The sequence below is a fragment of the Buceros rhinoceros genome, unplaced genomic scaffold, assembly GCF_000710305.1.
Source record: "Buceros rhinoceros silvestris isolate BGI_N320 unplaced genomic scaffold, ASM71030v1 scaffold2463, whole genome shotgun sequence".
NCBI lineage: Eukaryota > Metazoa > Chordata > Aves > Bucerotiformes > Bucerotidae > Buceros > Buceros rhinoceros.
The window spans coordinates 22,889-35,536 of record NW_010403993.1 but is presented as its reverse complement, the minus strand read 5'-3'; the positions used below and the strand labels follow the sequence as shown (position 1 = coordinate 35,536).

The following is a 12,648-nucleotide window of genomic DNA, read 5'->3' as shown; positions in this document are numbered from 1 at the left end:
TGTAGAAGGAGCCATGGGATTTTGCTTTAAGTAGATGCTTCCCTCAAAGTTTTCTAGTTTCTAGGTGAGATGAGTACTGCCCTTGGCGTATAGAACAGCCTACAAAATTTGTTACCATAGGGAAACACCATAACTTTAGTGGAATAGGTATTTAGCAGCATAATAGAAGCGGCTTATTATGAAGTAGCAAATTATGTGGAAGAAAGAAAACGTCTTTCCAAATGAACTTTGATTGTCTTGATTGTCTACAGACCTTCCGGGATGCTGCAGAGCATCGATGGGTGTATAAAGCTTATTTTAAAGGATTTAAAAAAAGTTAAAAAATCATTGCTTCCTCTCTCTTTCCCCACCCCCCTGTTTCCCCCGGGACGACCCAGGAGGAGAGAGACGAGGGAAGGCGACAAGATGGGGACGCGGGCGGCGGCGGGGGCGCTCTCCGTGGTGCTGATCCTGGGGCTGGGGCTGCCTCCGGGAGCCCGCGCCTGCCCCCAGCCCTGCGCCTGCTACCTCCCCACTGAGGTCCACTGCACCTTTCGGTCCTTGGCAGCCGTGCCAGCGAGGATCTCGAAACATGTGGAAAGAATCAATTTTGGGTTTGTATGGCAGCTTGTAGCAAACATTTTACTATTGTTTTCAAATAAATATTTATAACAAGATGTCATTTCTTCTTGGCAAATAGGACATGTAGTGTATTTAAAAAAATATTGAATTAAACCTACTATGGCATGTCTCCTAAATGTTAAATTTTATAGCTGATGTGAAAAAAAATGGTAGGAGTAAAATTCTTTAATGTAGCCAGGTAGCATTTTGGAGAACAATGAGATATAGCGTATCGTAAAGCAATGAAGTAAACCCAAAATTATTCCACTCACTTTGGAGTTGGGTTTGGTTTTTTATTTTTCAAGGAACTTAAGTATGGTATAAGCAGACTTCAGTGTTTTGGGGAGAGATTGCTGAGACTCCAACTCAGTTTCCTCTGCCAGGGTATTGCCAGTTCACCTCTCTCTCTCAGATTGTGAGACAAGAAGACAGGGACAGTTGGTAGACTCTGTGTCACAAAAGTGCAGTGTAGGGTCATTATGTGACATGGCATGGTGCAAGAGTCTCAGGCCTCTTCTGCTTGATATCAGAGCTGCCTCACTGCCTGATATGAACTCACCTTGACCACCTCAAGGCCTGTAAGCTGACTCTGGTTGTGAAATGACTGACAGTAGGGCCCTTGATTTTTTTCCTTGCTTCTCCATTGTTAACATTTCTGTCCACCAGCACTTTATCCACAAAAAGCCTAATTTTAGTCTCAAAATACCCTTGTACTTAGTAAACCTGTATTACAGCAATCTGTACTTTCATGCCATTTTTGAGGCAAAAATGCCTCCCTCTCCCCCCACATTCAAACCCATTTATTCGCAGTCAACCATTCCCTGTACATCCACATTCTATGGCAAATTCTTTCTGTACATTGCTTTTGAAAATGGGATATAAGCTTCTAAGTTAATTAGGCATTTTGAATTTTTTTTAATAAAAGCACCTTATTTGATGCTGCTATCACAAAAGCCCTTTCCTAGCTTGTATTTCATCATTACAAATAAAATCTTCTGAGTTCTGTCCCTTCCCAGGAAGAAACAGTGTTAACCATCTGTTGTTGCATTTCTTTCATTTTGGAAAAGAGCTTTCACCATATTTCTGTTTTAAGGTACTGAATACTTAGGAGATAAAGATTATTTTCCCAACTGGAAATAATTTAGGAAAAAAAATTATTTACAGAAGTTCATGTTTTTTGGAAGGGCTGATGTTGAAATGAAGAATTTTAATAGGATGACTGCAACAAGCCTAGTAGATCTGTAGTAGGACAAAAATATCAAAACAGTAATCTAAATTTTTAGTAAATTCAGAATCTTCAGATAGATAATATGGTGAGGATCTAAAGCTATTTCCTCCATATTCAAAGTATTTTAATTTCTTGGGGTCTCTTCCCTTCCTTTCTAGAAAGTGTTAAAAAATAGGAAAAGTCTTTAAAATTCTATGCTCAATTTAGAGACTTCATGACCAGATTAGCTCATACAGTTAATTTTATGTCTACATATGGAAAACCCAAATGTAGAGCTAGGTCGCCAAGCTTAAGACTTCCATATTGGCAAATAAAACCAGATTTATTTGTCCAAAGTGATATTGAATTATTTTCAAATGTAGATTTTCTTTATTCCTTCTCTAAAAGAAGTTTCTAGGTTCAAGTTATATAATTGGAAGGTCAATTCTTAGATCTTATGTAATTAGTTGATGTAGCCAATTACACGTTGAACAGTAAGTGAAGCAGGATGTGAATTCCTGCTTCTCACTCTGTTTGGGTGATATCCATTCTTAATGTCCACTCTCCAAATCTTTATTCATTTATTGTTAGATGCTGTTTTGGCAGCACTGCAGGCTGTCTAGTTTGCCAGGCTCCATAGCATCATTGGTTGGCTACAAGCCATTAATTTATTACCTCTCCATAAACTGAGCTGCATGGAAAAACATGCTGACAACTACTAGAACTTAAACGCCTATTTATTACTCTTGCTCCTAAATTATGGCTAAAGTGCCACAAATTGAGTTAAAAGAAATCTTAATGTAAACATGAACTAAGTATACTTGGCCTTGTAAAAATGTTTCAGTAACTTCTGGCCCTTTGACAGTGCATTAAGATCCCTCCAGTTTTTCCTGAAAGTTAGGTTGCATGAATTTTACATTTGCAGTCCATGACAGTCAGTGCATAAAATGTAACTTCACATGTGAATTTTTTTTCCAGGTTTAACAGTATACAGTCTATATACGAAAACTCCTTTGCAGGACTTACAAAATTGGAATTGCTCATGATACATGGAAATGACATTCAGAATATACCTAATGGTGCTTTGAAAGATCTCGTGTCTCTACAGGTAATGCTCAGGTCTTCCTAAATTTCATAAATTCTAACTTCCGTGAACAACAGAAGACAAAAATAAGGATTTTTTGAAGTGCCTTTCTTAGGATTAAGATACTCAAATACACTGGAGATCTCTTAACTATGCCTATATCATACTTGATAATCTCCTCCTTTGTCCAGTATATCTTTTTTCAGTGGTGCAAAGGATATTTGAATGTGGGAGGAAAGTTACTGCTTGCTTACTCATCTGTTTGGATTTAGATCAAAACCCAAAATTAATCTCTTTTATTCTTTTATTTTCTTTTCAGGTTTTCAAAATTAGTTACAATAAATTGAAAGTCATAACTGGCCAGACTCTTCAAGGACTTTCAAGCTTAATGAGACTGCACATGGACCACAACAGAATTGAGTTTATTCATCCAAATGCTTTTAATGGATTAACTTCTCTGAGACTGGTCCACTTAGAAGGAAATTTGCTCCAGCAGCTTCACCCCAACACCTTTTCAACATTTATGGTCCTCGATTATTTCAAACTTTCAACAGTAAGACACCTCTACCTATCTGAAAATTCTCTTAGGACCTTGCCTGCAGGGATGTTTCAAGTCATGCCACTGCTGGAAAATCTCTACCTTCATGGCAATCCATGGGCCTGTGATTGTAGTTTAAAGGGGCTCCTTGAATGGAGTGAGGTTTCTGGAGGTAAGAGCAAAAATACCAATGCTTCTCCAACTCATAATGTCAGATTTTTATTTTCCCAGTTCTGTGTAAGGATGGTTTTGTTATTTCCTGAGTATTATTACTTGCATAATGTCTATGTGCACTGTTATGTTCTGTTACAATTCCATAAATGCGTTTATTTTAAAAACAGTGTAAAGAGGAAACAGTTGTGTCACTAGCTAAAAATCTGTATTCAACAACAAGTCTGTTACATTCAAGACAGAAAAAGTCATCTTGAAGTTTATAATTGGAAGGAGGAGATAGATTATAACCTGTTAGTGTGTTCCTTTGCACAGCGGTACACCTTTGACAAAGGACTGGCAATTGTCCTCAACCAACAAAGCCAGTAACTATGTGCTCTCATGGGAAGTGGGAACATCGGATTTGAACTTGTTTGGCTAAGGAAAAAATGGAAATCAGATTTCCAGATTCCTGGATGAGTCCTTTAACTTTGATGCTATTAATGTTAAGGCTGTTACATAATATGCATCCTTCATGTCTATCTGTGTTTCTTCATTGACCACAACTTCCTTCTGTGATGGAGCAAATCTGTTTTAAGTATTTTTGGAGAACACCTGCAACTCTGCAGTTTTTTTCCTAGAATAACTGGTCTATCTTCATTCAGGATTGATGTGCCATAAGTATCACATTGCTTAGGCTGCAAAAAAAAAAGCCCAAACCACGAAACAGTTTTATAATGCCTCTGTATCAGGAGTATGCTAAATGAGGGAGATTTTCAATCTGGGTATTGTAGTTCGCCAGTGCCCCATCACAGGTAGCTAAGTGCTCACTACAGTAAGCCAGAGGGACTGGTGTTACACTAGAGCTACCACTAAAATGTTAAAAGGGAATTGTCATATAATTGCAACTGAAGATGTCTCAAATGAGTGATGAGGCCACAAGGTTTATGTAATGATTTGGAGCGTGTATGGTGGATCTCGTCGTCTTAGAGTATGTAATTCATCGCAGTTTTGCACTTCGCTATAGGACAATACTTTTAAGAGTGTGTGATAGTTGAATGTGTCATCTAAGTGCTCCTGACTAAACTGACACATGAGGGATCTGATATTATATTTTGCTAACTTAAATTTTAGCATTCTTATATACTGTCCTTGATTCAAATGAGTATGCGTATTAAGTGTACTTAAGTTGCACTGGAACTTTCTTCCCTTGTGCAGTATTGGCTTGTTAGCATTTTTATTCGATTAGATTCCCTTTTTACAATACAACAGTAGTGGTTACTGGAAAGGCAAAAGGATTTATCCATGACATTTTGACATTTTCATGTATGACAGATTTTGTATCTTTATATAACTATAACATTAACCTCTTTGGGAGTTCTGTCCGGATAGAGTTATTAAAGTTCTTCTAGGCCAGTAGTGGCCACTGCCAAGTTGACCGTGGGCCAGTTCTGTCAATGAAGCGGGGTTTCCTCATCTTTGAAACATTGTATTTGAATCTGCAAGTGATAGACTGATTCAAATAAATATTCCATTAGTAAGAACTTCTCAAGGAAATTGATTTGTCAGACTGGCAAAGCATATACTTTTCAGTTTAAAAATGGTATGAAATTTTTCGATTCTTTTCTCCTTCTCCTAGCATTTTGCCTTATAACCCACCCATGTACTGTTCATTCATTCAAAGATCCCTCTTTCCTTAGGAGTGATCAGCATGACACTTATTCCTAGAATAACTGGAATACAGTTTATTTACAACACGGTTCCCAACTAGATACATAAGGCAACACTTGACATTCTAGACCATGGAACAATTGCATTTTGCAGACGAGTCTTTCTGACATCGGTAGAAGAGAGGAGTCAAGACTATCATTTACTCTTTCAGGGCTCCTTCTCTGTTTTAGTTTTTATTTTATCATTACAGAGCTTACATTTGTTTCAGAGGTCGGGGAAGAAGTGGCACTTTCTTTCCTTTTTACCACTGACGAATAGCTTGTAAGTGCAGGAACTAGTCAGCAGATTTTACTAGCAACAGTAGACAGGTTTGTGTATTGCCAGTACTGTTTTTAACAAATAGAGAAATATAAAAATCTTCCTGGATTATTTAATGAGGAAGTCCGGCATTTCCCAGGTAAATGCTGCATTTTTGAAAGCTGAGAGGACCCGGTTCTCTTCACATTAGATAGCCTACCCATTTTGTGGGTAGGCTATCACGGTATAGATGCAGACTGTTTGACACAGCATGGATTTTTACTGACTTACAAAATGTAACTCTGAGCTCTTCAATTTCTAAGCATTTTATTCAGAGGCAGTGAATCTAATTTTCAGAAGGATGGAGTATTAAATCCTCTCATTAAAGTCACAGGAAATTGTGGTCAGTTTGAGAATCGGGTGCCAATTCAACTGTGAAAACAAAGAGGTGCCTTTTTAAAAGCCTTGCCTTGTGTCATATGCCATAATGCGTTCCTCATGTGGTCCATTTTGGACTTCCGAGAGTTCCCTGACTCTAGAACCTATTTTTTTGTTTGTTTTATTTTTCTTGCAGGTGTTTTAAAATGCAAAAAGGACAAAGCCTATGAAGGGGGACAGCTCTGTCCTAAGTGCAACAGCCCGAAACAGCTGCAAAAAGAAGATATTCAAAACTTGAAAGATATTTCCTGTAGGAAACCTGTCATTCAGTCCTCAGTGAGGCAGAATAGCAGTACTCAAGATGACGAAGATGCTGACAGCTATGAACTCCCTCTGGAAGACCTTCAATCCTCTCCATGGAACATTACGTTAAATATGACTGATGAACATGGGAATGTAGTCCACCTGAACTGTGAAATCAAAAAGCCAACCGGCTCTACCAAAATTCAGTGGAATCAAACCCAGCCTCAGGAGATTGATATAAATGCTACAATTTCACTGGATTTTGAGTGTCCAATGAATCGAGAAAACTATGAAAAACTATGGAAGCTTATAGCTTATTACAGTGAAGTACCTGTCAAATTAGAGAGGGAAATTATGCTCAGCAAAGAGTCTAAAATAAGCTATCGGTACAGGCAAGGCTCAGATTATGATGCTCTTTACTACACAGGTGTAAAAGCTCAAATACTGGCTGAGCCTTCCTGGGTGATGCAACCTCTTATAAATATCCAATTAAACAGGCGCCAGAGTACAGGGAAAAAAGTGGTGCTGTCTTTTTTTACTGCGTTTTCTCAGACAATTCATACCAAAGACACTGGGCAGCAAAGGAGCTGGGTAATGATAGAACAAAACCAGAGCACAAAGACAACACAGAGTGTGGTCGAAGGGTCAGAGTGTCAGCTGAGCTGCAATGTGAAAGCCTCTGAGAGCCCCTCCATTCAGTGGCTCTTTCCAGATGGGGCTAAACTGCAGGCACCACTTAATCAGAAAGACAGTAGGTTTTCCATCCTCAGTAGCGGCCAGCTCATAATCAAATCAGTGAGTTACACAGATGGTGGTTTGTACCACTGCGTCGCCCGAGTGAGAGATGATGTGGATATAATGGCTTACAGACTTGTGGTGCAGTCTCCAGCTATTCAGGTAGCTGATTCAGATGTAGTGAGAGTTGAAAAAAATGTTGGAGATCCAATAGTTTTGCCATGCAATGCACTTGCCATTCCAGAGCCACAGTTGAGTTGGATTCTTCCCAACGGCCAGGTACTTAACGATTTATCAAACTCTTCAAAAGGATATATGTTGGACAATGGTACTTTGCTTATTCCAAAAAGCCACGTCGGTGACAGTGGCCATTACAGATGTGTGGCTGTCAATCAGCAGGGATCAGACCAGTTTGTTGTAAGGGTCACAGTAAATAAAATGGTGTCTGACAGGTCATTTAAAAGGATAAAACTAAAAAAGCGCCCAGGCTCAAAAGGCTTGTCAAAAACAAGAGGGCGAGTCTTAGACGATGGAGAGGGATCGGGGGCAGGAGGGGTGGAGGAGTTCCCACGGAGAAAGAACCACCTGAAAGACTGGGAAATATCCTTTAAACAAAAAAATGACCAGGCACCAGAGGCTCAAATTAAAAAGGGGAAGAAAGGCAGAAGAAAAATGAAAATCTGGAAAAATACTGATAGAACCCAAGACAGCAATGTTGCAGAAGGCCGGAGAGTGTTTGAATCTCGAAGAAGAATTAATGTGGCAAGCAAGCAGATTAATCCACAGCACTGGGCTGACATCTTGGCAAAGGTCCGTGGGAAGAATATTCCTCGAACAACGACAGCTACAGCCATTTCTTCAACAACTGCACTGCCGTCAGTCATGCTGAAGACTACCCCAGTCCCTCATCCAGTAGCCAGCCCTCCACCTTCAGAGACAGCAGCTGATGTGTTAGATTCCTCTACTGATGCATCACCTGGGGATAAAGATGAGCCATTATCAGCCACTGTTTCCCACAAGACTAAAGCATTTTCAGTCCAGTCCATATTAACAAGTTCAGAAAGTGAACCATTCTCTGACCACAGGGCTTTAGAAACACCTGCAAGTATGTACCCTGTAGCAATCACTGTATCGGGTCCATATTTGACTTCTGTCTCTGCAACTGTGCAACCCCAAGGCCAGCAGGACATCAGTACTGATGATTCAGTTGCGGTCAAAGAAAATATCCATGCTGTCACTGAAGCACCTCTAACCAGACAAATTGTAACAAACTTTCTTAATATTCAGAGCACTTCAACCGCAGTGGAAAATGCAGATAGAACATTATCTTCTACATCAGAGGAAATTTCTGCTTTTGCTGAGCTACCACTTGATGCTACTGTCCTAGCTGAATCTCAGACTGTGGATCTTCATAGCATCTTGGAGACAAGTGTGAACGTAAATGAAACGGACCCAGTGATTGTTGACACCATAATTTTAACACCTTCTCAGTTGGATGAGATCATCCCAACAGAACCTGTAGGCACTACTACCATTTCTTCATCCAATTCTCCATTCGTTACAAAAAAGAGCAATGACTTTGTGACACATCAGCACAAAGAGATATCCACAGGTCAGACAAAAATGGCAGACTTAGGTCTTCTAGCTGTCACACACGTCAGAGTTCAGAGCAAGGAAGTACCCGAGACCCACGGGAATACAGTGACTCAAGAAAGCATGTTCAACAGTTTTACAGAGAGTTTTCAGGGAGGAGAACAGAGAAACCTGGCTACTCCAAAACCAGATGCCATGTTGATTTTTCATAGTACTAATGCTCTTCATAAAACAGCGGAGGGGGTAAAAACTGCTTCTTCCATCAGTAGATTAACCACTGTGGCCACAACAACAACTCCCTATAGAAAGACCATACCTTCACTTGTTACTCAGCATGCTAGAAAAAGGCCTTATGGGAGAAGGCGATTGAGACCAAACAGAATCCGGCAAAGACCAAAGCCTTTCCCCGCTGTTGTTTTAACCACGGAGGCAATGCCTATCATTCCAAGGACACCTGAAGTCAAAGCTGTGACCAAAACTTCTGCAATTCTTCAAAGTCCTGATATTAAAAACAATGAAGAAATACAGGCTAAGGAAGATGAACGTGTGGAACTCACTCCTTCATTAGTTACTGATCTGGTTGTCTCAGAGAAAATTACCAAAATCAGAGAGGTAGTAACAACTTCCTTTTTTAGACCTACTGCTTCTCCACCTGAAGCAAATCACATGATGCTGCCTACTGCTCCTGAAACCTTGGTGCTTCCAGTGACTGCACCTATCACAACTTTATCATCACATGTTGCACATGACACAGTTCCCACGAAAGAGTCAAGTGCACCTCTGAAAGTGGAGCAAAGTGAAGTCCCAACATACCACTCATTAGACAATATAGCTGAGGAGAAGGGCATTAAAGCAGATTCTAAAACTATGGGTACTAAGGTGGAACAATCAAGCACAACAGCTTCTCCTGAGAATATGAACAACTTGATACCATCTACAAAACCAGAATCTCAAGAAGAGACCACCCTGTTTGACTCTGTTGTGGTTAAGGAAGCAACTGCTGGAACATTCCAGCTGTTATATCCCACTGTGACTGACTTAAGTATTCCTGTTGGCACAGAGGAAGTTTTCAAGGACATCTCAGTTTCAATGGAGCCATGGAAGCCAACAGTATCTTTAGAAACACCAGCAATAACTGAGCCAACTCAGCAACATGAGGTGATTACTTTTTCCTCCTCCTTCCATACGACAGAAACTCAGAGTTTTCCACTTGGGGAAACAAAGGAATCTGTTGCTTCTCAGCCTGGGACACAGTCATCTTCCTTGGATAAAAAGGAAGCTATGTCACGTGTATTTCATAATGATCCCACTTTGCAGACAACTGAAAAGCCTCCGACTACATCCACTGCCTTTATTCCATTTATAAAACTTGTCACTCTTCCGCCTTCCACTTCAAGCACTTCACAACCTTCTCTTCAATATACCACTAATGAAAGTAATTCCTTCAATCAAGAAAGGTTCCCAGAAGCAAAACAATTTGAAGCAGATGGTGACAAAATGGTGGAGAGCTCAAGACAGAATGTACATCCTACTCCTTCCTCTAGCCAAAACAGGATTCGAATACAGTCGAAAGAGGAGCAATTCAAAGAGTTGTATAGTAGCAAGTCAAACAACAGTTTATTGGTATATCCGAAACTTCCACATCCACCTGCTGGCATGATACCAAGCCTAAACCAAAGACTGCCTGTTGTGCCTCCAAGGCACGTTCCAGTAAGGGGCACAGTGAGGTCTCCATATATTGTAACACAAGGTTCATTTCGCTATTTTGTGACACATCAGCCTCTTCACTACACAAACAAACCAGAGATAACAGCATATGCTGCACATACAATGCAAGACAAAAAATCTTTTGCCTCTCAGAGAGAAACAACTACCCCAACACAAGCCTCTCCATTTTACAAAACAAATCCATTCACTGCAAACAAGTTTGGTAATCAGGGTCAGAACAGATACAGTATTAATTCAAGATTTTCTGGAAATAACCATGTTCCAGATAACAGGGGCACATCAGGGAGACTACCAAGTCCAGGGATCCCCTATTACCCCAGTTCCAGAATGCCTTTCCTTTTCAACAGAACAAGGATATTCCCTCACTTAGGTATTCATCCTAAACCGGTGGTCCCCAGTCAACTCGTCCCAAAAGACACAAATGAGAAGAAGGTTGCCCAGGCCTCCCCTACTAGGATTACAGTGCAGAAAGCTACAGGTGTTCCAGTGCCTCCAATGCCGTATGCCACAACCACCACATCACCGCCACCAATTTTGAAGATTACCCCTCCAGCCTTTCTCTCTCAGCACACAAAACCACAGATATCCACTACAGTTTTTCCTTTTAAAAATGTCCATCATGGTCATCAAAAAGTTCCATCTATGCCTTATGTGGGAGGCATTATGCCACACAATTTGAGTGTAATTCAGTCTTCCACTAATTTCAGGATACATGGAGAAAGGCCTAAAATTATCTCAAAAGGCTCTCAGAGCATATCCATCCTTGCTGAAACAGATGCTTTCATACCTTGTGATGCAGTAGGCGAACCCAAGCCTTTTATTACTTGGACAAAAGTCTCTACAGGTAAGACAGAGAAAAATGTTCTTCCACACAGTTTTTTAAGGGTACAAATAGTTGGACTGTTGCATAGAAATGCAACATGATTGCACAAATAGTCCAAAGCACTGAAGAATAATTTCTGTCTCTTTTAATCATTATAGATATAATGTGACTAATATCGCAACTAATTATTACAGGTGACAATAACTTCGCAGTATTTCTTGTGATAAAAGAAAAACTTTGACATATAATGAGTTTATTTTTTAAAGATGGAATAGAATTAACAATTAGAGTTTATGATGGCAATACTAGTGACTATGAGTTTGTTAACATTTCTGCCTTAAGTGTTGATCTCTGTGTCATCTCCATAAGCAAATGGAAAAGAGAAAACTTTTAAAGATTTAAGAGGAGTCCTAAAGCGTGAAGCCTTTAAAAGTTCCCACAAGGTACATGCTTGCAATGTACGTTAGTTCTGCAATAGAAACAAGGATAATTTGAACTATGGACAGTGTTACAAGATGCCATGTGATCTATCTGAAGTTGTAGTTGGTATTAGAATAAGTCTAAAATCTTTCATAAAACTTTGTCAGTGCAACAATGTATGTCTTAAACCCTTTGACGTTCCATTCCTTTCTTTCCTTTCACCTTTCCAGGAGCTATAATGACAGCCAACACCAGGTTACAAAGATTTGAAGTCTGGAAAAATGGTACCCTCCTTATCCGAAATGTTCAACTGCAGGATCGGGGACAGTATTTGTGCACAGCTCAGAACCTGCATGGCATAGATAAAATGATCATTGTGCTCTCAGTTGTAGCCTACCAGCCAAAAATTTTACTTTCCCGCTATCGAGATGTCACTGTCTATTTTGGAGACACCATAGCAATGGAATGTCAGGCGAGTGGGATTCCAAGCCCACACATTTCATGGATTTTCCCAGATAGGAAGATTTTGCAAACAGTCACCACCACAGAAAGCAGGATAATGCTCCACGAAAATCGAACCTTGTCTATCAAGCAGGCAAGTTTTTCAGACCGAGGAGTTTACAAATGCATAGCAAGCAATGCAGCAGGAGCTGACAGCATTGCAGTGAGGCTGCACATTGCAGCCTTACCCCCCATCATCCAGCAGGATAAGCAAGAGAACATTTCCTTGCCCCTTGGTAGCAGTATTAACATCCACTGCACTGCCAAAGCAGCACCTTCTCCCAGCATTCGCTGGGTGGTCTTTGACGGCATGCAAATCCGGCCTTCTCAGTTTGTCAATGGGAATCTGTTTGTTTTTCCCAATGGAACTCTTTATATTCGCAACGTCTCCCCCAGGGACAGTGGGACCTACGAGTGCATTGCTGCTAACATGGTGGGAGCTGCCAGGAGAACAATACAACTCCAGGTGAAGAAGCACGCATCTAATGCTAAGATCACTGGGAGCTCTCCTCAAAGGACAGATGTAACATACGGCAGCATCCTGCATTTGGACTGTAGTGCTTCTGGTGACCCCTGGCCTCGGATATTATGGAGGTTGCCTTCCAAAAGGATGATTGATT

At 40.4% G+C, this 12,648-nt stretch overlaps 1 protein-coding gene across 1 annotated transcript in view; it reads left to right on the top strand.

The window, feature by feature from the left end:
• Nucleotides 1–405: 405 nt before the first annotated feature.
• Nucleotides 406–12,648, top strand: part of MXRA5 (matrix-remodelling associated 5) — a 16,823-nt gene continuing 4,580 nt past the window's right edge. Inside the window, exons 1-5 of the mRNA XM_010133192.1 lie at nt 406–593; nt 2,786–2,915; nt 3,211–3,601; nt 6,122–11,128; nt 11,758–12,647. Coding sequence (XP_010131494.1) covers nt 406–593; nt 2,786–2,915; nt 3,211–3,601; nt 6,122–11,128; nt 11,758–12,647 — 6,606 coding nt within the window. The remainder of the gene's footprint in view (nt 594–2,785; nt 2,916–3,210; nt 3,602–6,121; nt 11,129–11,757; nt 12,648) is intronic.